A 22030-nucleotide genomic window follows, 5' to 3' on the forward strand; every position below is an offset into this window, starting at 1 on the left:
GCAGCACAATTGTTTTACCCACTTACAAAAATAAAAAATACTAGCATTTTGTTTCCCTTTACAGCTTTGTTTTCATGCATCTTTTATGTAGATTCAGGTTCCTTTGTGTTCCATATTGGACCTTATATACATTTATCACCTATAACTTATCTTGCCTAATATTTTTGAATGAAAAATATTTTTTACCTTATCTACTTTAGTTTTCAATGACAAATATGTTCTTGTTTTCTATGCAGACTGTCTTTAAGTCACTAATCCACCTTATGAATAAGACAGGCCTCTTGTCAGAAAATGCTAACTTGTTTATTCACTTGTGTTATGCAAACTTCTTTCTCCAGTGTGTCTGCCCTCTGAAAATTAGTATGCAGGGCAGGTTATTTAGACTTTAGTGTGTTATATTTCCAGAGTGGAAGGAGGCTTGTCAGAGTTTCAACCCGAAGTGTAGCAATAAACGACGGTGATGAGGTGTTGCTGTATTTAGTGATTAGTCTGTATTCACAAAGAACAGGTCATTCAACAGTTTGTTCACACAAAGACTGTTCTTTAAAGGCTGATCACCATTCAGTCTGTGGTATCTTTCTAGAAATAATTTGTTTTTATTTTATGAAACTGTTTGAAATATCTTGAAACTTGATGCATAAATATTTCATTAAACACTGTGTTCTTATGACATTCATTTATTACTCTAAATCCCATACCTATTTTAATGACTTTTTCTGTTTCAATAATGTAAGAGAATGGGTATCGAGTTCAGTAAACAAGTCCTAAGACCTTAATAAGATGCATCAGAAAAAAATACCACAATTTTCTAGATTGATCCTGTACAATGAAGATTTATGTCATCTTTATATGCTAAGTTCAAGGTCATTTGCCTCAATGAAATATGTCCTTTTACCTTACTTCCATGCTAACAAAAGTAATCTCTACTGTCTAATAACTGAAATGACATTGTGCTGAATAGAAAAATATGTTATTGCAGTTATAATATCAGAAGTGGTTGTTTCTTGACTTTTTCTCTGATTTGTAGATTTGGGGCTCATTTATACTCCATTTATGTCACTTTGGCTACAGACATTAGCCTCCAAAGGGAAGCAAAAGTAATTTTAAGGTCCATTTAAACCCAAAGTAGGACAGAGTATCTTCTGAATAAAGATCACACTGTTTATGTTTAAATAACTTAAATTCCATCAGCATCCTTAGTATAAGCAATTCAGAACAATATTTCTCCTATTGGTATTTATACATGAAATCCTATTCCCCTAAGGGGATAGGCAGTAAAGTAGGTGTTAGTGTTGAGATTCTTTTTTTGTATTTTGTCTTGATTACATAATGCCATTTATTACTTTCACTCTTTATTTAGGCCAGACTGTACTTTCCTTATTTTTAACTTTTCAATTCCCTTTGTTCTTTTATGATATTTTTAAGCAAGCTTCCTTTTCAAATTGAGCATGTAACGTGATGTTTAAAAAAAAAAAAAGATCTGAAGGTCTCTGCCTTGGTCCCTTTCTTGCTCACTGCACACACTCATTATGTAACTTCATAAACCAGGGTCTTGTGAAGTTTATTTGCCTGAGTTTTGCCTAGAGAGGTATGTGCATTTCTAAGTGGCAGGGCTAAGATAGATCCCTTGCTTACACCAGTGATCTGATCCTAGTCTGTCCTGGCCTGGCTCCTGGTTTTATGAAACATGTACTTCCCTCCCTTCACTTGCACCTGCTGAAGTGCCTTCTCTGACAGCTTTTGCACAAGTTCTCTTGACAGTTTTTACACAAGTTGTCTAGAGTCTTCCTCTCTGTCCCCATAAAAACCCTTTCCATTTGTGCTTTCCACTCCCTTCAACTGTTCCTAATGATCCTTTGACTCCAACTGTTACTGTGAGTGTTTCATGCTTTTTGGCATTTTCCAGCTGTATCAGCTCTGCCTGTGATCTGTCTCATTTTTTTCTTTCTTGGCTTTTAATGACTTCATCCTCTCCCAGATTGCCCCAAATCTCTCCAATCTCTACTCAGATATATCAACTGGAAATCCTCCTGCTTTGTCCAAGGATCTTGCTGGACTGTCTTGGCTTCTGTCCTGCCTTGGTTTCTTTCTTGTTCACTTCCCACCTTCCTCCTGATGTCTCTCAGCTGTGTATGGACCTGCTTCTAGTTGTGTTTTATTTGTTGTGCTCTGAGTTGCTTCTCAGCTGAATCTGATACCTTCCCTAAAAACACTGCTCAGAGCTGCTTTGTTGTAATATCCACCAAGTTAGTTTAAATTGTATGACTTATGCTGACATGGTCTGGGACAGGGGAGAGCACTTCAACAGGTTTGTCCTTGTCCCATTCAAGAGCAATTGCAGCACAGACTTCCGAGGGGAGTCCCTGCCAGATCCTGCCTGGGACTGATGCTGGTGCTGTGTGTCTCCCCTCCTTGGTTCACTGTGAGTTCTTTATTGGGTGAAAATACACAATTAGTTTTGAAAGGATGATTCTGAATTTTTGGTCACTACTCTGTGAGCAAAACAGACAGCTCTTGTGATTTTTTGCTTTTTCTGCAGAGACATAGCTGTACTTTTTGATTTCTCTCTTTTATCACAGGATACTCTGTTGGAAATGTTCCTCTTGCTCTACTTCAGAGTAGTTCTGACTTTTAAATTCATGCAGCTGTAATGACTCAGTCTGTCACTCAGCACAGTGGAGCTGACTCCACTGTGGAAAGAAGTGTTTTAGAAAAAACATGTTCAAATAAATGTGACGCAAAATATTTAAAAATAAAATATATATACTTGTATATTCCAATTTTTCATTTTTGAAGTGGCAGTCTTGGTCTTCAGTTAATGTATTTGAAAAGTATTTCAGTGTTGTAAAAAACAGAGAGAAGCACAGATATCTTTGAAGACATTTCTTCCTGTACATATCGTAGTGTTTCCATGTGTGCACAAGAACATTTGTTGTTTGTTATTGAATGTAATTGTTGTTCAGTGTCAACTCACGTTATGCAGATTATCATGTCAACATTTCCTGCTTTACCTGGGCACAGTTTTATGTGCTGATTATTTGCTATCCATGGCAGACCTTTTAAGCAAAATTTACTGGCTTTTTGTTTTTCCAGATGAAATGCATGGTGTCACTATAATAAACTTCATTATTTATTATGTTTTAATATTACATGTTCAAGGATCTAATTACACAATTGTATTGAAGCCTTGATTGCTTCAAACAGACTCTGTGTAGATGCAGGAGTCCAGAATGATGGAACCTTTTGGTGACCTGGGATCAATAGTTGCAAACCCATGGAAAGCTCAGCACACAGAAGTGGAATATGTGTCTTTTGAGCCCCTCGTGCCTACCTCTGAGGCCTTGTTGATTCACTCATAATTTTGGAAAATTTAAATAGGTGTTTAAATTACGTGATCCTTCAGCGAATATTCATTTGGTTAAAAAAAATCATCAAAATTTCTTGTTTTGAAAAGAGGACAAAAGTACACTGGTGTTGCACACAGCCGTTGGTGTCCCACATTGATATCCAAGCTTCCACATGGAAGTTTGGAACCTTGCTTAGTTTTCTAGTTATTAGAATAGAAGGAGTGTTTTCTAGTCACTGCTATTGTCCTAGAAAATAAGATCATTTAAGTGTTCTAATGGGATAGAAAAATTGGGATCTAGTCTTTATAATATATTGTTTATTAATTGTACTTCATCTTTAAGCTGTTTTTGTGGCTCCATACAGAGATATGAACCAGAAGAGGGGTAAATGGACACTGACAAGGGAAATACCTCTCTACTCCTGAGGAAAACTATGTGGGATTTGTTCAAAGGCCAAGGGAATTAAAAAGTCCTATATAGACAAATAATTGTTTCCCTGAAAATATTTTTCTGCTCTGAAAAGAAAATGGCTTTAGCAATTAAGAGGAACATATGATTAAATTTGGTAATCTCTAAACCACAACTCAATCTGGGTTTTACTGCACTTTGGAATTATCACTAATTTCCTTACACATTCCAGCTTGTTGCATTCAACATATTTTCATCTTAAAGCAAACACCATTGCTCTCCCTGGTGAATGACTCCAGTAATTACAAAACCACCTAATTGATCTTTTCTGTTGTTTACTGGCTTCTTTGGTGAAACAGACAGGCATTTTTTTATGACTTCTAAATTAGTTTATTATTTTTGGATTCTATAAGAAAAAAAAAAGCTGGTTTTCTACTTCAAAGGAATCTCATTTAAGCTGATGCTTCAAACTTCACCCTGCATGAATTCTTGTCTATAGATTTTTCAGCTGCCCTATGGTTGCATATAAGTAGGTTGAGTTTCTGGGAGTTTTTTTCAATCTATTATTTGTGTTTACAAATTATGTCTTCAGCATTGAAAGCTCTGCAGAAAATCAGGAAGTGTTGGTTTCTGCATACATTACATTTCTCCTTCCCTGTGTTTTTATTCTTTCTTGTTCCAGTCAGTGTGCTGAAGCATGGCAAGAGCTCCAACTTGGCAAACTTCCAAGATGTGGAGGATACGCCTGACAGATGTGTCTTGGAAGAGTCTGAGAGTCCAGGTGAGAGGCATTTAAAGACAGTCACCAAGTATCAAGTGATAAATCTGACACAGCTTTTGGGTCTGTAAAAAAAGCACATTGTAACGCTGTTTCCTTTTTAGCAGCTGCAATGTCAAATTAATGGTCACCTCCAGGGGTCACAGTGTGGAGCTGTTATCCTTTCCTCTTTCATCAGGAATTCAGGTCTTAGAAAGGATAAAGGCTTTATGACCAAAAAGAAAGCTGACACTACTAGTTCATTATAATTACTTTTGGACTACACTGCTTACTTAATATATGTACAGTGTCTGACCCTTTGAAGGTAGCATGAGATGATGAAAAATTAGAAGTACTGTATATACTGCAGCTGAATGTAGCAGTGGACAGTCAAACACTGTATCTCTGGAGGAAAGCAAATTGGTGGCATTAAATAGCTTGATTCTTTCCTTTAAATCAGCTCACAATCATTATTTCATTTTAATGACTCTTAACATTGATTCAGCTAAATACAGGAACATCCATAAAGTGCATCCTTTTTGGTGACCGAAAGATTTATCTTCATGTAGTTTCATTATCTTTCTCGTTATGGAACATCTACGAAATTTATTAAATGAATCCCAAAAGGAAACAATTAAATATAAATTGTATCGAGTCACAGCTGATTAAAAACATTCTGTGTGACTAAATACTAAGATCATCTAAGCAAACTGTGAGCTTGTCCCACATATACCATACCCATAACCTGTACACAGTCCTCATTAGTGAAAGAGTTAAACATCTTTCTTCGCTTGGTATTTTCCTTCCCTGCTTTATCTGGTTTCTCTGTACCCTCCTGCATCTCTGTGTGCTGATCCGTGTATCATATTTTTGATTCATCGTCTCTGCGGCCTGTCAGCTTAGTTAAGAGATTTCCAAATCTTGCAGCCTGTGCTGACAGGGGGCAGCTGCCAACAGTCCCCTGATCCTTCCCCAAGGAACACTGCTGAGATTTAATTTTCAGTCAAAGGGTGCAGTCTGAAATCCATGTCAGGTCCCCTAAGTCGTCTCAGAACCCAGATAGGACCCATGTCTGGGGGATTATATTTCAGCACACTCCACTCTTCCAAGATTCCTTGGGAGTTCAACTGCTGTCATATACCTGATTTGAACTACATTCCCTTTTCATCTCTTCCACAGAAATGAACACCAGTATATGTTACAATAATTGAAACCAATGAATTGTAAATCTCTATTCATTTTAAAGCCACATAGACTTGGACTCAGTGTTGTCCAGCAGAAAGCAGCATGAGATTTGGAAAGAAATAGATAATCTGCTCAGGAAGGAGCAGAAGTTTGACTCCAACAGTCTATGGTGTATAGCACCTCATTCAGAAACTGTCTGTAGTCCCTTCAACAATAATTATGGGCCAAAATGCAGATTGTCCAAGATTTGATCAGTTCTGAAGTGAGAAAGTGTTAAGGACAGGTGGCACGAAAGTGTTCAGGGGAGAATTAATGTACTTTAAAGATAACATTAATTTTGATCTCAAATTGGTTCTGTCTGGCCAAGTGTACCCATTTGGATGGGAACTTGTATATCCAATTCTGCATATCTATATGAAGTAATGGAAAGAATAAAAGCCTGTCAGGAGGTGAATATTGACTGGCAAAAATACATGTTGATAAAGCATCTAAACTTAAAAACTGAGTTCCAATCAGTCCATCTGACATCATTAAACTAGTAATAAACAATGAATTACTCTGGCTTTTGTTTCTGTCCATTCCTGCATTTTAAGACATCTTGTCTTATAGGTCTGAAAACCTCAGGAGATTTCACTACTGGTCTCACTGCTTTCCACTGAGAATTTGTGGCTTGGTTGTCATGGAGACATCGTATTTCTCCAAGAATTGCTCATATTGATCCGTGGACAGGCGTAAATGGCCAGGCGAATGTGAGGAGTAAAGGGGGTTGGGCAGTACTATAAAATGACCAGAGGTTATGGGTCGGAAATAAGCTCATAGCAAACACTTAGGTAAAGAGAAAGAAACAGTTTCATTTTGTTTCAGGATTTCGTTTTTGCACTTTATGCCATTGTCTTCTTTCACTATAGACTGAAAGAAACTTGTTAGTCACTTGTCATGTCAGATCTTTGGTGCTTGTCCTGACACAGCTGTCAGCCTTCCAGCTCTGTGCAGTTCAGGGACACACAACAAAGAGCCAGGAACATGAATTATTTATTGCTCCTTGTGCGGATGAAATTCTGTGATAAGAAATTAAGACACTTCTGACAGAAGTGCTTGTTTGAAAGGAAAGATTTGGTAACACAATACATTTACTTAAAGCTTAACATTTACTTTTAGTAGCAAACATTGAAACAATAATATGACATTCAGTTGGCTATGATTTTCTCAGTTGCTTTGACTTTGAATCATGGAACCTGAGAATGCCTGAGAGGTCAGCATTTAGGTTGGTGAAACCTGTGACTTTAGAATCTCTCTTACACATATTCAAAGTCTGGGCAAACTTAAAAACTTAATTTGTAAGTTTCTATTAATAAAGCCATATATGTCTTTTTCAGAGTCTCTTGTACTTCACTTACAAGATGTTGTCGCAGGTGCAAAAGGGGTGTTAAGAAATATATTTATTTTATTATCTCTTTTGATGAGGAAAAGGTGAAAATATGATAGTATACCTGCAAGGAATTCCAACTATTCCTGGAAAGGGTTCTTTATTACAACTTCAACCAGAATCAGGAAGGCTGTAGAGCAGCCATCACACTTCTGCCTGTGCGTTGTGGTTTTCAGTGGTGAAAGGTGCAGTCTCTACCCTTGACATTAGACTGAGCTTTATTTTCAATGTGATCTTTATTTTCTAAAGTCAGATAAAGCTTACTCTTTTTCCTTTCACATTTTCTGTGTGTCTGCACATGTTCTCACTGCTCTGGACATGGGCCTCTAGCAATTGTAGAAAAGGCATATGCTCAGATGAATAGCAGGAATCCATTTGACTACCCAAGACACCAATCTAATATTTGCCTGTGATTTTTTGTGTTCAGTGTGTGATCTGAACTACTCTCAGATAGGTAATGAAACCCCTCAGCCTGCACTTTTCTCTTGGATAATTCACAGTAAATACTTTTCACGTGTGATGGACACAGGTAAATATCAGACTGCAGTTTCTTGTCTAAGTGAAATGGATTTTAGTTGCTCCCCTCATGTGCCTACAGGCTGCCATTATCTGTGATAGTGGCTCATGTCTATTGTGGCCCCCACACAGAGGAGATGCTGGGCTTCTCTCCTAGATGCCTAATAGTAGGTTTATCACTGCCATTTTCCCCCACATGCTGAGGACTACTTCTGTTTGACATGCAAAGCCTTGGCTTTTCAAACTTGTCTCTGCTCTGGCCTTGAACATAATAATCAGATAAGAATTACAACAGCTTTTTGTAGAACTTGTCTTTTAATCATATCAACCCCCCATAAAGAATTCACTATCTCTTAGAGTGGTTCTTTTATATAAATAAATATTCCCAGCAGTTTACTATTTTATCAGGCAAATTTTCCTCATTTAAGGAAACTGAGAAAGAGGCTGAAAGTGAGGGTACATGGATGTGTCAGAGACTTCTAGGTGTGGGCTATTCACTTGAGTTTACAAACAATGGTGGAAAATTTACACTTCCAGAGGCAGATCATCTTGTCCAAAGGGAGTTGCTTGAGATGGGTTTTAAGGGGATTGAAAATGCTCTGAATTTTGTCAGTCAAAATCAAAGAGGATTGTAGCAGGACTAGACACAACTTGAGGTGTCTTAGCTTTCATGTGAGGTGCAGTCCCACTAAGGAGGATTCTGCAAGTGCAGCTCTTCTGAAAAAGAGAAATGGATTTGAGTTGAAGTCACATGAAACAATGTAGACACAGATGCCCCTTCCCCTTTCTTTCCCACAACAGAGATTTTTGCAGTAGAGTAGGAAATAGGCTATTAGTTCACTTGGCAAATGACCCTCCCTAATGGAAGACTGAATGGGAAGCTGTAGATGGAAAGTATAGAGTGTTTTCTATCTTTTGGATAGAAACCAGGTAAATGGTAAAACCCACATACGCTTCTGGCCTTCAGTACCCAGGCAGTCTCTGCCTGAGTCAGCTGGTCTCTTCTGCAGCTCGTGATCTCTCCCACCCCTTCATTCCAAAAACATGGCACATGTTAAATTTTTCCCTCTTCAATTTTTCACTTTTGAGGATGGAATGTAATTCTGGGTGCATAACAGATAATAGGGAAAATCTGAGCAGTTTTTGCAGCCTTGCTTAATTGCTTTTCCTAGATAGACCTTGGCATAGAGATGAGTAAGATCTCTGAGTTTCCCTGAAACCCAATCTGTGAGAGGCAGAACTACAGCAAATAGAAATGAAAATGTATGAAGAACATCAGATTCTTATTAGCCACAATGTTCCTAAAAATACAGCACTAAAAGTGTGACTGTGTTGTTATCAGGCAAGTTATAATTATCGAATAATCACTTACCAGCTCCAAGTTCCATCCACTGAAGAGTGTTATTTGAATCAGCACTGTGTCACCTCTGTGGCTGTTGATCAGAACACAGGCAGAATATAAAAGCAAATATTCTGTAAGTTTTCAAGTACAAAGTACCCTAGAAAAGCGTGGCTTTCTTTTGCTGTGTTTGCATCCTTATGAAAAGCAGATGGCAGTAAATGAGGACTGCCTTGGGAATGGGGTGCTGGAGGCTGTTGCTGATGATGGTGCCTGGAGCAGGAAGAGGATGCAATGTAGGGGCAGCCCACTGGGCACAGCCACTGGGAGCCCAGTGTACTCAGTGTATCAAATGTTGGTGCCTGGGAATAATTCCAGAAGGAAATTGTGAAATTTCCAATGTAGGCACGTTTGAATTCATAATAATTTCACTGCAGTAGATGTAGTGTCACATCCCATCAGTATTCTGGGTTACTAGAATATGACTCACAGGTTTTGGTTTGGTTTGGGGTTTTTTTTGTTTGCTTTTGGATTAGTTTTTTTTTTTTTATTACTAAATCAAACTGTAAAACTAGAAGACTACATAATAGACAGTAAGAAAATGTGTATCTCTGTTCCTATGACACAGATGGAAAGATATAGATAATATGAAAAATTTACAAGATATCCATTAGACTGGAAAAAAATAGCGTGTGCTGCTTTCTCAGTGTTCATGTACTGATGAAAAATGTTTGAGCAGTTTCTAATGCAAGCAATATTTAAAATTCAAGTTGTAAATATTACAATACAGCAAATAAGAAGAAATCATGAAGGTAAAATCTGAAAATTGGGAGTGCTTTTCTGTGGAATTGTAAAAAGCCCCGACAGGATTAAAATATAATGCCTTATGAACAGAACTTCTTTTTACTTCTGTTTACAGCTATTATAGAATTATTTCTGCTGAAGGAAAATACATCTAATTTGGCAATTATATTTACTGAAAAAAACATAAACACCCTATTAATTTAAAAAAGAAATTATCTTTCTGCCAATCCACTGGAGCATTTTCCTTTAAATCAAGAAAGGAAGAAGCAGAAGACTGTTCAGGAGAAGAGTTTTGAGGAATGCCATACATTTTCCTGAGCTGTTTTGGGTTCCATATTGCTTCCTGTTATAATGTTATCAGTCTTCTGGAGGTAGATTTGTGGTCTTTTTTAACACTAGCATGAGGGTGCTGAAAATTTTTATTCCATTACAAAAATTATAGGGTTTGCTACTCTATGAAAAGGTGGTAAAATAGATTACATTTTATTAAAAAAGTCTTTGCTATTATTTCAAATTGTAAAGTTGTTAAACCAGATGAATTCATTTCTTTTCCAGATGACACGAAGACACATCCCTGGATATCTAAAGTGTGCTCCTGTAAGGTGTGTTAGAGAAACCTATTTAACTGAAAGAAGATGTACAAGGATAGCCATGAAACAGGACATCTGTGGGTGGCATGGACATGAAATGGCTTCTTGTATTTATTATGGTATACTTTTAACAGTTCATTTTCGGAAGAAATACCTTCCATAAGATCCACTTCTTTTGACTGATTTATTGGCTTCAATTCACAATTCCCTCACTAATAGATTTACATATATTTAGCTGTATCTAGATAGTTTTAACATAAAAAATATCAGCTCTTCATTTTTAGATGTTTTTCATTTATTTATGCAATGATCCCAAATCTTACAACTTTGATTGACCATTAAACAGTTGCATCAATTTTAGTGTTGTTTTACATACATCAAATTTAAACTTTTCTCTCTCCTTGCTTCTGACTTTTATTACCAAAAGCATTTTAGCACCAAACCAAATGCATTTCTAATAATTAGAAAATTTGCTTGTATTTAAAGGAAAAAAATGCACATTTTGAATGAAACATGGAATATTTAGAAATAACTAAAATATGAAGAATGTTCTGTGCACAGGAGAGAATGGGAAATAGATAACAAATCTGGTCATGTCTAGGATGTAAATTTTCCTGTATTGCCATCACCATCATCTGTAGAAATGTACTACCAATATGAAGTTGAAGAAGCCCATTGGAGTCCTTTTTTGAAATGATACACTTCATTGAACATCTATTTGTACTCATTGGGAAAAGCAGCTACACATTTTTTTTCCTTCTTTAAAAAAAATATATCATTATGTTTGTAGAATATGTGCAGCTGATTAGATTCATTTATCACCTCACGTTCTGGGGGATTTAGGCTGTTTGACAAATAATGGCCATCCAGAGAAGGAAGTTCACTTTCTGTGTTACCAGTAGTTGGAGAGTTAATGGATTGAAAGGGACTTGAGGATGTGACTTTCTGGATCTGTACCTTGTGGTGGAAATCCTGGTCTGATGTTATCCTTTCTAGTTGTCACTTTAGCTGTAAGTTGCCTTTACTATGAGGGTGGAGATTTCTTTGGTGTGAAATATTCTCTGGTAATGAATTCCTTCCTTGTGTGGAAAGGTCACAGCTGTGGAAGTGATAAAACCAGGTTTCTGTTGCCACACTATGGCCTGAATTTGATTCAACATGATACAGACACAAAACCTTCTTTCTTCTGCTTTCTCCTATCCCAGGAGTCCATGTCCCTAAGTGCAGAGTATGGCAGTGAGGCCTTCAGAAACACCGGGTGGAAGGGCCTTGTGAGAATCAGTATCTCAGTTTTTATTCAGCTAAAGAATTTATCATTAAAATTGGCTGCAATCCAGAGAAGATAAAGATATTTAACATTATTTTTCTTTAACAGTAAATCCCATGTAGAAAAATGGCATCTTTTAATGGAAAAGTCATTGGTTTTCACACATTTGGCATTTTTCAGAAACAACTTTCCTTATTCTTAGAAGGTATTTTCCTCTGTAAAATGTATCTTTTGTTCATATGAGGTTGTACTGGAATTATGGTGACTAAACAGAATGTCAAGTGCTATGGCTTCATTCTTGCACTTCTTGTGATGGATGTGTGGAATAATATAATTGATGTATTTATGCTTGTACAACACAACTGAGAGCAGAACATGTCTTCAGCTGACATTTCTCCTCCTCTTAACTTTCATGGCTAAATCAGAGTTGCAAACATCCAGAAGGTAAAAATAAAATTTCAAATATATCTACAGGAACTTAGTAGCCCTTGAAGAACTTTGCAGACAGTAGAACAAATGACAAAGGATGGACCTGGCTCTCTCCTTTGCTCCACATCCGTGTAAACAGTCACATCCAGTTTGTGGCAGCAGATCTTCCATTGGCACTGAAAAGCCCCTTCACAACAAGAATTACTGCTCTGCAGCAGCATCTGCTCACTTGGGCCAGCTCTGCTCCTAGTGCCAAGGCAACAAATCTTTTTAAAACTCTCTCAAGTAGATAGTTTAAAAACGGATGTGTTCAAAGAGGTCTCATAGCTCAAGGAATTGGCATTGTCCATAACACCCAGGACCGCTGTAATAGCAATTACATTTGTGCAACACAATATTTGATTGCTTGTCTTTAATTCTGCAAAGCAGTGCACATCAGCAGCCTGCCAATAAAGCCAGCCCTCTGGAATGGCTTGTAGGGAGGTGATTGGTGTTTGGCACATGCTTATGCGTGCTTTGTGCTAATTACAATTGCAGTATGAGTAAGGTAAGGCAGGAACTTTTTTTATTAGGTACATTTATTTCCCAGTAAAGCAAATATATTTCCCATGTCTTCTGGATGTCTTTCAAACAACCAACTTTATAATATGTGCTCACAGTGAACTCTCACTTAGAGAAATCTTCTTGCAACAAAGTGACAATTTCAGAGCTGAATACAAAACCACGTATGAACCTCCTGCAATAGTTTCTAAGCTGAACTGAAGAAAAAAAAATCAAAAGGCACTTACTGGTTTAGTATTAGCTCAAGCTAAAACTCATTGACATCTCTTTTATTTGAGGGATTTTGAGTTTTCCAAGTGATTCATACTTGCTAAATGGTCACTGACTTAGATTCCTCCCTAAAGTTTGAACTGTTCATTTATGGTTCCAGATCCAAGCATTATGTTTGAAATCTCTTGTGCTATTTACATATTTTAAATTTGATCACTGTAATAAACTGCTTCCATTTATGGGTTGTATTTTGTTGAGCAATGCCCTTCCCCAATCCAATGAAAGATATTCTGAAGGCAAGTTGGCATGGGACTTGAAATATATGTATGGGATTCTGTGTCCCTTCAAAATAAAGACACACTTTAACAAAACCACTGTACAGCAGTGCTACAAGACAACATCAGCAATCTAGGAAGGGAAAGGATTTTGCAAGTCTGACTGAGCTGAAGTGCTGGAAATTCAGAAAAGAATGGGACAGGTTCAGTCAGCAGCATTGCTTCTCTCTCCAGGATTTTACTCCTTTTGGAAGAGCATGTTCTCTGAAGGCAGACTGGGGCAGCAAACTCCAGCCCAGTTCCAAAGTCATTGTGCCAGTGCTGAATGGCATCACATGCACATTCCTGATGGGGGATCTGGGATGACAAAGTCCTGCTTCTCATGATGGATATTTCTGCTGGATTTTGGAGGCCATTCTTCTTGCCTGACAAAAGGATGCAGAGGAATTTCAAGGCCTGGTCTTCTGCTTTTTCCTTCCTCATAGGGTACTCAGTCTGAGCTGCTAGGCAAAGCTCTGAGCATTATTATTAGCATTTGAGTTATCATCTGAATTCATAGATCCCCAAAGTGAAAATTCATCACTCTTGTTTTTGAAGAAGTAATTCTGAACCTGGAGGCAACATAAAATAACCCAAGACTGTCTCATTGGTGTCCATGGGAAGTTTTTTTTCCTGAATGACACCTGCTGGAAGGTCTCAGGTATGTCTGAGAACTGTGTGTGTCACATCCAGACTACAGTCCGTGTCTTCTGATGAATCTGAGCGCCCTGGACATGGTGTGGTTGGTAAGTACAAAGTTGAACCAAGGTTTTAAGGTGAAGCAGTGAGAGCTGCTAAACAGTATTGAAAATTATGGAATGTAGCAAACATCTGCAGAGTTTTTTAGAGTGGGCCGTGCATTTGACAAAAATTCTTACACAGTACAAATTTAATTACACTTATCTTTTCCTTTCATGTAATTCTAGGAGACTTAACTTGAAAATGCAACATTTTGCAAACTGAATTTACATTCTGTCTTGAGAATATAGCAATAAAAACTGGTTTTCTTTCTCTGCAATACTCTTAATAAGACAGTTATGAAAAATAGCATCACCAGAGTAAGTAGTATATGTAAGTAGTATATGTCATTTCATTAAGTACATTACTTCCTCCAGTTTTACAGCAACAGGGAGATTTTTTTCTGGTTTTTGTTTGTTTGTTTGTTTTTTGTTTAGCATCTGAAAGCATAACTCATCAGAAAAAATATTAACAATATCCAACACTAATAAACCAGTAATATTTTCCTTATTTATTCTCAAATTTTATCTAAACAATAAGTAATCTTTTTGATAATAAGGACCTGAAGAATTTGTACCCTAAATCATTATAAATTTTCACCAGAAACTCAGGTTCATAAAAGATTCCATTTCAGAACTTTATTTCCTATAATCACCCTGACCTGCAGACTTACAGCTCTGCCCAGTAAATGTAACATCCATATTTTTGTTGTTTGTTTTGGTTTATAGTCTTCCTGCCATGTAGATGGCAGCAGCACTCAAGCCTTGAAATTCACTCCAGCTTTTTCTTGAGTTTATCTGAAAACCCACGTTTAAGAATATTATTGCTGAGAATGAACTGAAAGCATGACTACTTTAAAGATGGATATCAGTTCAGTAATGTGTACATCTGAAGAAGCTTTTAACATCATAATACAAGTGTTTAAAAGAGAATAAGTCATATCTGTCTGTATTGATACAGTTGCCACTGGGGTTTTTTTGTACATTTTAACGTATTGTTTTCTGTCAATTAAATTGCTGGTGTTCTTTTAATTGCATTAGTTTGCAAGATGCCCAGGATGTTTCTGAAAGTTCAGAATTGTTAAGATTTACAAAGACAGTCCCCATGTGTAATTCCTTGCAGAATGAGAAGCAGCCAGCAGGTGCTTGGGCAGGAAAGCGTTGACTCGGGGCATCCTTGTCGATGATACAAAGAGGAAGAACAGAGAAAGGTAGTGGGATACACAGTGTAGGATTCTGTGCTATGAACTCTTCTAATAACAGTGCTTTATAGAAAATGTCATGAATTATCCTGGAAAAATACATTTTGAAGGTCCATATATTTTTTGCCTTGGCATAGTGTGGAATTGTCTGCACTGACATTTACTTTGGCTAAGAAGTTGAGAGAGATTTTCAAAGAGAAGCCACAGAACTGAGACCCAGAATCAAAGCTGTTCACCAACCTTAGTCTCTGCAGCATCAGCTGAAACCTCAGGAAGATTTTGTGGGATCATCTTCAGGCCCTCGGAGATAAAAGCAGGTGCCACACATGTGACTGTGCACAAAGGGAAAAACTAGCACAAAAAAGCATAATGATGGTAGTGCCTTGAACTAGAAAATACTGTTTAAATGCTGGAGGCAAACAGTAGTGTTTCAGTAAACTGTCAGAAAAAGTAGATCAACACTAGCTCCCTCAGTGCTTTTAACCAGTAGCAGCTGAAGTAAGAGGGAGATTAAATATCTGATGGACAGCATTTCTCATTCCATAGGATCCTGTCTGAGGGTGCATTTGGTGGAGGTTTAATCTACACTGAGTATGGAATCAGCTAAGGGAACAGGGAAGGTGGGCAGACTGTAGCACTTAAACCCTTGTCATCCAACTGCCACAGCTACAGTTTTGGACAGCTCTCCATTCCTCTGTTCCTCCTATTCCTATACATTCTCTGTTCTGTTCTAGCCCTCTGCAGAAGCTGGGAGAGAAGCAGGAACCAGTATTTCTGTGATGCCCTTGCTATGTGATATGAAGCAGAAACCCTTGGCCCAGTATATCATCCAGTCATTAGTCAGGCAGATGATCTGAAGAGGACAGATTCCACACTGGAGGGTTTATCACAGCTCCAAGCTGGACTCAGTGGATGGTCTGTGACCAAACAGGCTCCTAATGCCTGATGGAGGTATGACCAAAAACACATTACAGATGTCATGACACTTGTCCTGGAGTGACAGCATTCCTTCTCCTTAAGTACTGCTTCAGGTTAAGGACTTCCAAAGGGAAAGTATGGCTTCTTGGCTGATAGAATTTTTAACAGTAAAAGCAGATTCAGCAGTGATGAGAAAAGAGCAGCAGCAGGATATGTGTTGTGTCCAAGCACTGGGACAGACAGTCTTTGTCTCTCCTACACATTGTTGAGTACAGTGCGTTGGACATTGGTAATGGGAAAAGCACTTACCTTCTTAAATGCCTTCCAGACTAAGGCATGCCAAGCACAAACATATTTTAACTGCTTATAGTATATGTTTTGGAGATTTGATGGGATTTACTTCTCACTTCATAGCCATTAAATAGGTCTTAGATTCCATTCCAGTGAGCAAATATTTGTCAGAAAACTGCTTCAAGGTCTCCTAAATCCACTTTTTTTTTTTTTTTTTTGCTTTTCATAATTATGCCACTGCTTAATAAAAAATATCTTTGCACCTTTACTCTGTCTCACTGGTAATACACTCAATTTAGTTATGGGAGAGTTCTGTGCCTTGTAACCAAACATGCATTTAAATTCAGAATTTGTATCAGTGCTGATTATTCACGGCCTATAAAGAACATATATTTCAAAAGCTCTTGGAAACTTAAAATAACTATGTTAACATTTTGTCTGTGAAATGGAAATACTTGCAAGGCCCTACCTCACAGAAGTTTTGTAAGGATAGATAAAGGGCTGTATGGATGGTCATGGCATTCTGTAAGTAAAATACACAACCAAAATTGCATAATAAAAATATTGGTAGATTTTCATTATCCATGAAGCAGCAGAATCACCTGAGTAATATGATACAGAACTCTGAGAACTTTCAAACATGGCTTTCCTCAGAGATACTTTTGCAGAAGCACCTTGGAGTTTAACTGCTCCTTGGAAACTTGAGATTTGCAGCAATAACATTTCAAGCTTTTAAAGAAGGTGATGAACAATGTTAATGGAATGGATACCGAGAAAATATCAGAGGAGACATCACAAGTGAAGACTCATTCCAGGCACTCTTTCTTATATTTGTTGCTTTAGTTATACGAAGTGACAGCCCAATGAATCACTGGGTGGTCTTTTGGTCTGACAATTTGGGTATTGTCCAAGCAATTAACAGGCAGCCAGCCAGTTGCAGTGGCTACTGATTAAATTACAGAGGTTCTTTGGTGGTTTCCATAAAGAAATCTCTGGGAAGAGTTAGATGGATCTACCATCTATCATATGACAAGCAAGTGTCTTACTATGCATACATGTTTATTCCAATAAATACTTAAGAATATTATGTTACTTGAGAAAAACATGCCATGCTTTTGGTTTCTCCTATACTAACTCTGTGCATGAGGAGAATTGATGATATTGTTGGGGTAAACCTTTATACACTTTTTTGTAGGAGATTTTAGAAATGTCTTTCCTCATATCTTAAGCCACAGCTCTGACTGCATGAATACTTCACAGGTTTCACTCTAGATTTTTCATTTCAAAATAACTTCTCTTATTTAAGTCCTTTAAGCAGATAGTATTGTTAATAATGTTTTGCATAGCCCATGGAGCATGTAACACCCATGTTACTCCACTTTTTTGCAATGCCTAAATCTATAGAGGCTCATCTCTGTTTCTGCTATTTGGCTGTTCATTTTTTGTCTCCTGTGTGGGAAAAATCTATCACATTTTTTCCAGAATTTTGAGGTTTTTCTTGCTCCTATGATAACCAGTGGTTAAAATTCCACAGGGACAGAACAAGATAAAAGCAGTAATAGGGTAAAATAAGAAGAAATAAACTCTATTAGCTAAAGTAAATATACCAGCATGGCCAAATTATGATCACACTGACCTCCAAGCTGCACTCTGGACTTTTATGTTAATTCTGAACAGTGCCCTGATGGTATATATGTAAAAGTCAATACACTAGGAAGACTGGGAATTTCTGGGAGTTTCTATAGGATACATATAGTCATAACTGCAATCCTGCAGTTGTTGGGTACAGTACCCCCTGCACTGAGCTCACATGGGGTATTTTTGAATGGGTTATGGCACTAGAAAAAGAATCTCAGCAACATTAAGTTTTCTTAAGCATTCTGGGGGTGATATTTTTGGATTAGGCAGGAGAGTGCCCTTGCTGGTGAGCAGAAAGGGGATGTACAGAAGTAGTTCTGTACATTTTAATGTTTTTACAGCTTCTGTACTAAGACACCGGGAATAGGAGGGAAACTTGCACACCTTCCTTATGGACAGACTCAGCTCCCTTCCATACAAAGGTTTTGCCAAGGTTTTAACAAATTCAATCCCCACAGTAGATTACTCCTGTTTATTTACCCAGTTCCAGACCACATCCTCCAGCAGCTTTTACTCAGCCAAAGCTACTTCCAAAAGGGCTCAGGGGCATCACTCGGTCAGCAGCAATCACTGGGTTAATACAGCCTGGCTTCTGCCTCTCTCAGGTGTTCAGGAGAAGATAATGAGGCAGGGGTAGAGACTGCAGGTTAATGAGATATCCCAACTGGAAGACAGAAATCTGAGAGGAGAGACTTGGGAAGCAGAAGAGAAAGTTGGAGGGTCTTTGTATTTAGGTGTTACTCAGTTGAGAGAATTGCTGGGGCAGGATTGTTTTCCAGTATTATAAAGACCATTTGATCTGTTAGAGCACAGCTGAAATTACTCATCTACCTGGCAAAAGCCTCTGCCTTTTACACTCCTGTTAAATCAATACTGAACTACATTCAGATCTCTGTTATGCTAAAAAGAAGTGCCCCTCCCTCCCCAAACCTCATCAAAACACCGAATTCCAAAGGCACCCATCTTAGAATAAACCCTGGAATCTCTCTAACAAATTCTAAGCAGTGCTTGGGTAAGCATTGTTAGAAACATCTGTCATGCATTTAAATAAAATCTATTAATAAAAAGAATGAGTAGAACTTAGACAAGTATAGAGAGGTAATACAGTAAAACAAATGGCCCTACTACAGGAAGCTGTTGTACTGTGCTGTTTGGAATATCATCAAGAAAGCAGCTTACCTTTCATCTGAGCCTTTTCAATAATCCTGTGCTGTAAATGATGCACCCATGTAAATAACTCTGACAGTTGCACTTTGACCATATAATATGAAAAATAGCTACTTCTCTATAATCACATTGTCAAAAAATTCCTCCTTCTTATCAGTATGCGACCTCCTGCTACAGACAAGCAGAATGCAGAGCAATCTCCACAGTCTGCAGTGCTCAAGATACTATTCTTACTGTTATTATCAGCAGTGACGATTATCTCTAAATGCTCAACAGTAAATCCAAAGGAATAAATGGAAACATTTTTCCTAAGTGGGGTATAACAATACCTGACATTTATATAGCACCTTTCATCTGTAAGAATCCCAAAGTGCTTTACAAAGTCTGCTGGGATCACTTCACCCACCACAGAAATGTAGCTATCTCTGCGGTGAAATTCAACGTCTATTCCACACCAGTGCCATTGCACAACGGTGTTTTGGAAAAAAGTGACAACTAAGTGAAATGCATTGAACTGTTCTTGTGAAAGCTGTCATGGGGTCCTCTGTGACAGCCCATGGGTAAAGCTTTGTAGTGGCACCTAGAACAAAAAACAGCAGACACTTCATCCTCCTCTGCCCTCGGACACTTCCTTCCCAGCAAGCACACTGCTGTTCTCTTTCTGTTCTCAGAACTATTGGTTGAAATATTATCAGTGAATGAAATTCTACTAATGAAATTAGTACTGTTAAACCTGGGTATCTCAAGTTATCCTGAGAAAGTAAGTAATAATGAAAACAGAATGCTTAACATTTTATAGGACAAAAGTGGGCGTAACCACTGTACAACTGTACATCTCTGACAACCTTGGTCTATTGAGCCTGACACTGAGTACTAATCTATGTTTTCTTATGAGGTATTTATTTTTTTTGGTCTTACTACTGTACCTATGTATTTAAATGAGCAGATATGACTGGGCCCTCAACGTAAGGTGACCACAGAAACAGATCTGTACTGATAAAATAGAGTAAGGTAACATTTTCGGGTATGGGAAATTACATATATTGACAAAATAATGGAACAATCTCTATGCAAATGGTATGCACAGAATGATGGAGTATATGTTAAGCATAGCATTTGTATTTGTACATTCCTGGATGTGCTAAAAGTCAGTATAAAAGTGGATAGGATCCTCTTCAAGGGAAATGCATAGTATGCAATATGAGTAATCTTGAAAGTGCTCTACCAATATTAATCAAATCACAGAGCTGAAAATACATGTTCTTGCTAGAGTTTCCTGTTACATTTTCATCTCACAGAAGTATGGGAGCAAGCCCAACCAGGAGACGTGAACTCTGCTGAATTTTGGAGAGCTTAGCTCTTGCTGCTGATACAGATTTGATCTCTCCAACTCAGGTTTATGTCTGTAATATGTCACTTTAAAAAAAATCAAGATCCCATATGGGTCTATTCCACTGCAGTGTTATTATTTTATCTTATATGTCATCTCCTCTGTGGTCTTGGCTCTTCTTTGGCAGAATGTGAGTTTGCTTTCTTTCAAACCTGGGGAAATATTAGACATAAGTCACCACTGAACTATAGAATGTGTGAGGAAATTAGCTAAGTAGACAGAACCACTTTACTGCTGAGAATATAGTGGTCTCTGCTCTTCCACAGCTACAGAAGAGAAAGAGAATCACAAGTGTTTCAGAAGTTACTGACCTTTTTAAACTAAGCAGTTATATATCTTTGTTGTTATATTTCTTTAATAGAACCAATTCATATAAGTCGTTATTATATTAAGAGCTTAAATGTAATTTTTCCTCTCCTAAGAAGCTTCATTGTACTTTTCAAATAGGGTTAAACTATAGAATGAAGCCTAAAGAAACAGCAGTAACTGTGAATCTATCATGAGATATTTTGAATGTCATCTTAAGAACGCAGGGTGTGAATAGACCATCAGAGTTTATCTTGAACATAAATGTGGAAAATTCTACTGCCAGAGAAACAAAATTATATATGCTTATGATGAATGTTTGGCTCCTGAAACTTGTATGTGAAGGTGTAAAATAAAGATGTTAAAGTAAAATATTTACTAGGTTTTCAAAAGGCATTAAAATTTAGGGTTGTAAATTTATATGGAAAACATCATGTTTATTTGCTGGGACCCCACTGAAACAGCCTTACTGATTCTAAAGTAATTTGAGTCAAGTATAGTATGTATGTATAATGTGCATATGTATAAATATTTATTTATATCCACTGCTGTAAATTCCATATTGAGTCCTATTTTAAAAGTGAATGTGAAGATTGCAGTTATATTAGGAAATGCCAGCTGGAGGAGTGCAAAAAGGATGGTTGTGGCAATGCTTAATTCTTCCCACTGCATGAGTGCATTGCACACCAATCTTTATGTGTATTAGCCCATGTCCATTCGTAATCAATAATACTGCCTCATCAAACTCTTCTATACTTTTATATACATGTGTGTTTAGCACTCTTAGAGGTATTTTAAAGATAAATGTGTCTAATTTTGGTTCTGACAATCAGACCACAAAAATGCAATTGATAGATTTGGCTTCACATTTGAAATGTTAACCCATTACAAGGCAGGTCTTAGCAAATATACCAACACAGAAAAATAGAAGGATCTTACCCCTTATTTTTCCCGTCTTCAAAGACTTGATCTTTTAGGCTGAAATTTTATATTTAATTATTATTTGACAACTGCATCTTCAGTAAAAGCTGTATCGTCCTTAAATTTTCCGTTTTTTTTCTTTTAGTTGACAGACAGTTGCTAATCACATGTATAATACCCTGAGCAAATTTCAGGCCATATGGGGATAGGATGGCTTCCTGCATATTTTACCCCCTTCCACCTTTTTTTTCCCAGTTTATATGAGAGACTGCTTGCATTTGTGGATGAGTGCTGTGATGTGTATTGT

At 37.4% G+C, this 22030-nt stretch overlaps 1 protein-coding gene across 3 annotated transcripts in view; it reads left to right on the forward strand.

Annotated features, from left to right (window-relative positions):
* The window catches only part of WDR72 (WD repeat domain 72), a 108241-nt gene extending 95163 nt beyond the window's left edge, over positions 1-13078 (forward strand). For all 3 annotated transcript variants that reach the window (XM_064668747.1, XM_064668748.1, XM_064668749.1), the window contains 2 exons: positions 4438-4536; positions 10338-13078. In XM_064668747.1, the coding sequence (XP_064524817.1) occupies positions 4438-4536; positions 10338-10393 (155 nt within the window). In that variant the 3' untranslated portion in view covers positions 10394-13078. The remainder of the gene's footprint in view (positions 1-4437; positions 4537-10337) is intronic.
* The last annotated feature ends 8952 nt before the right edge of the window (positions 13079-22030 follow it).

This window comes from Pseudopipra pipra, chromosome 12 (assembly GCF_036250125.1).
Source record: "Pseudopipra pipra isolate bDixPip1 chromosome 12, bDixPip1.hap1, whole genome shotgun sequence".
NCBI lineage: Eukaryota > Metazoa > Chordata > Aves > Passeriformes > Pipridae > Pseudopipra > Pseudopipra pipra.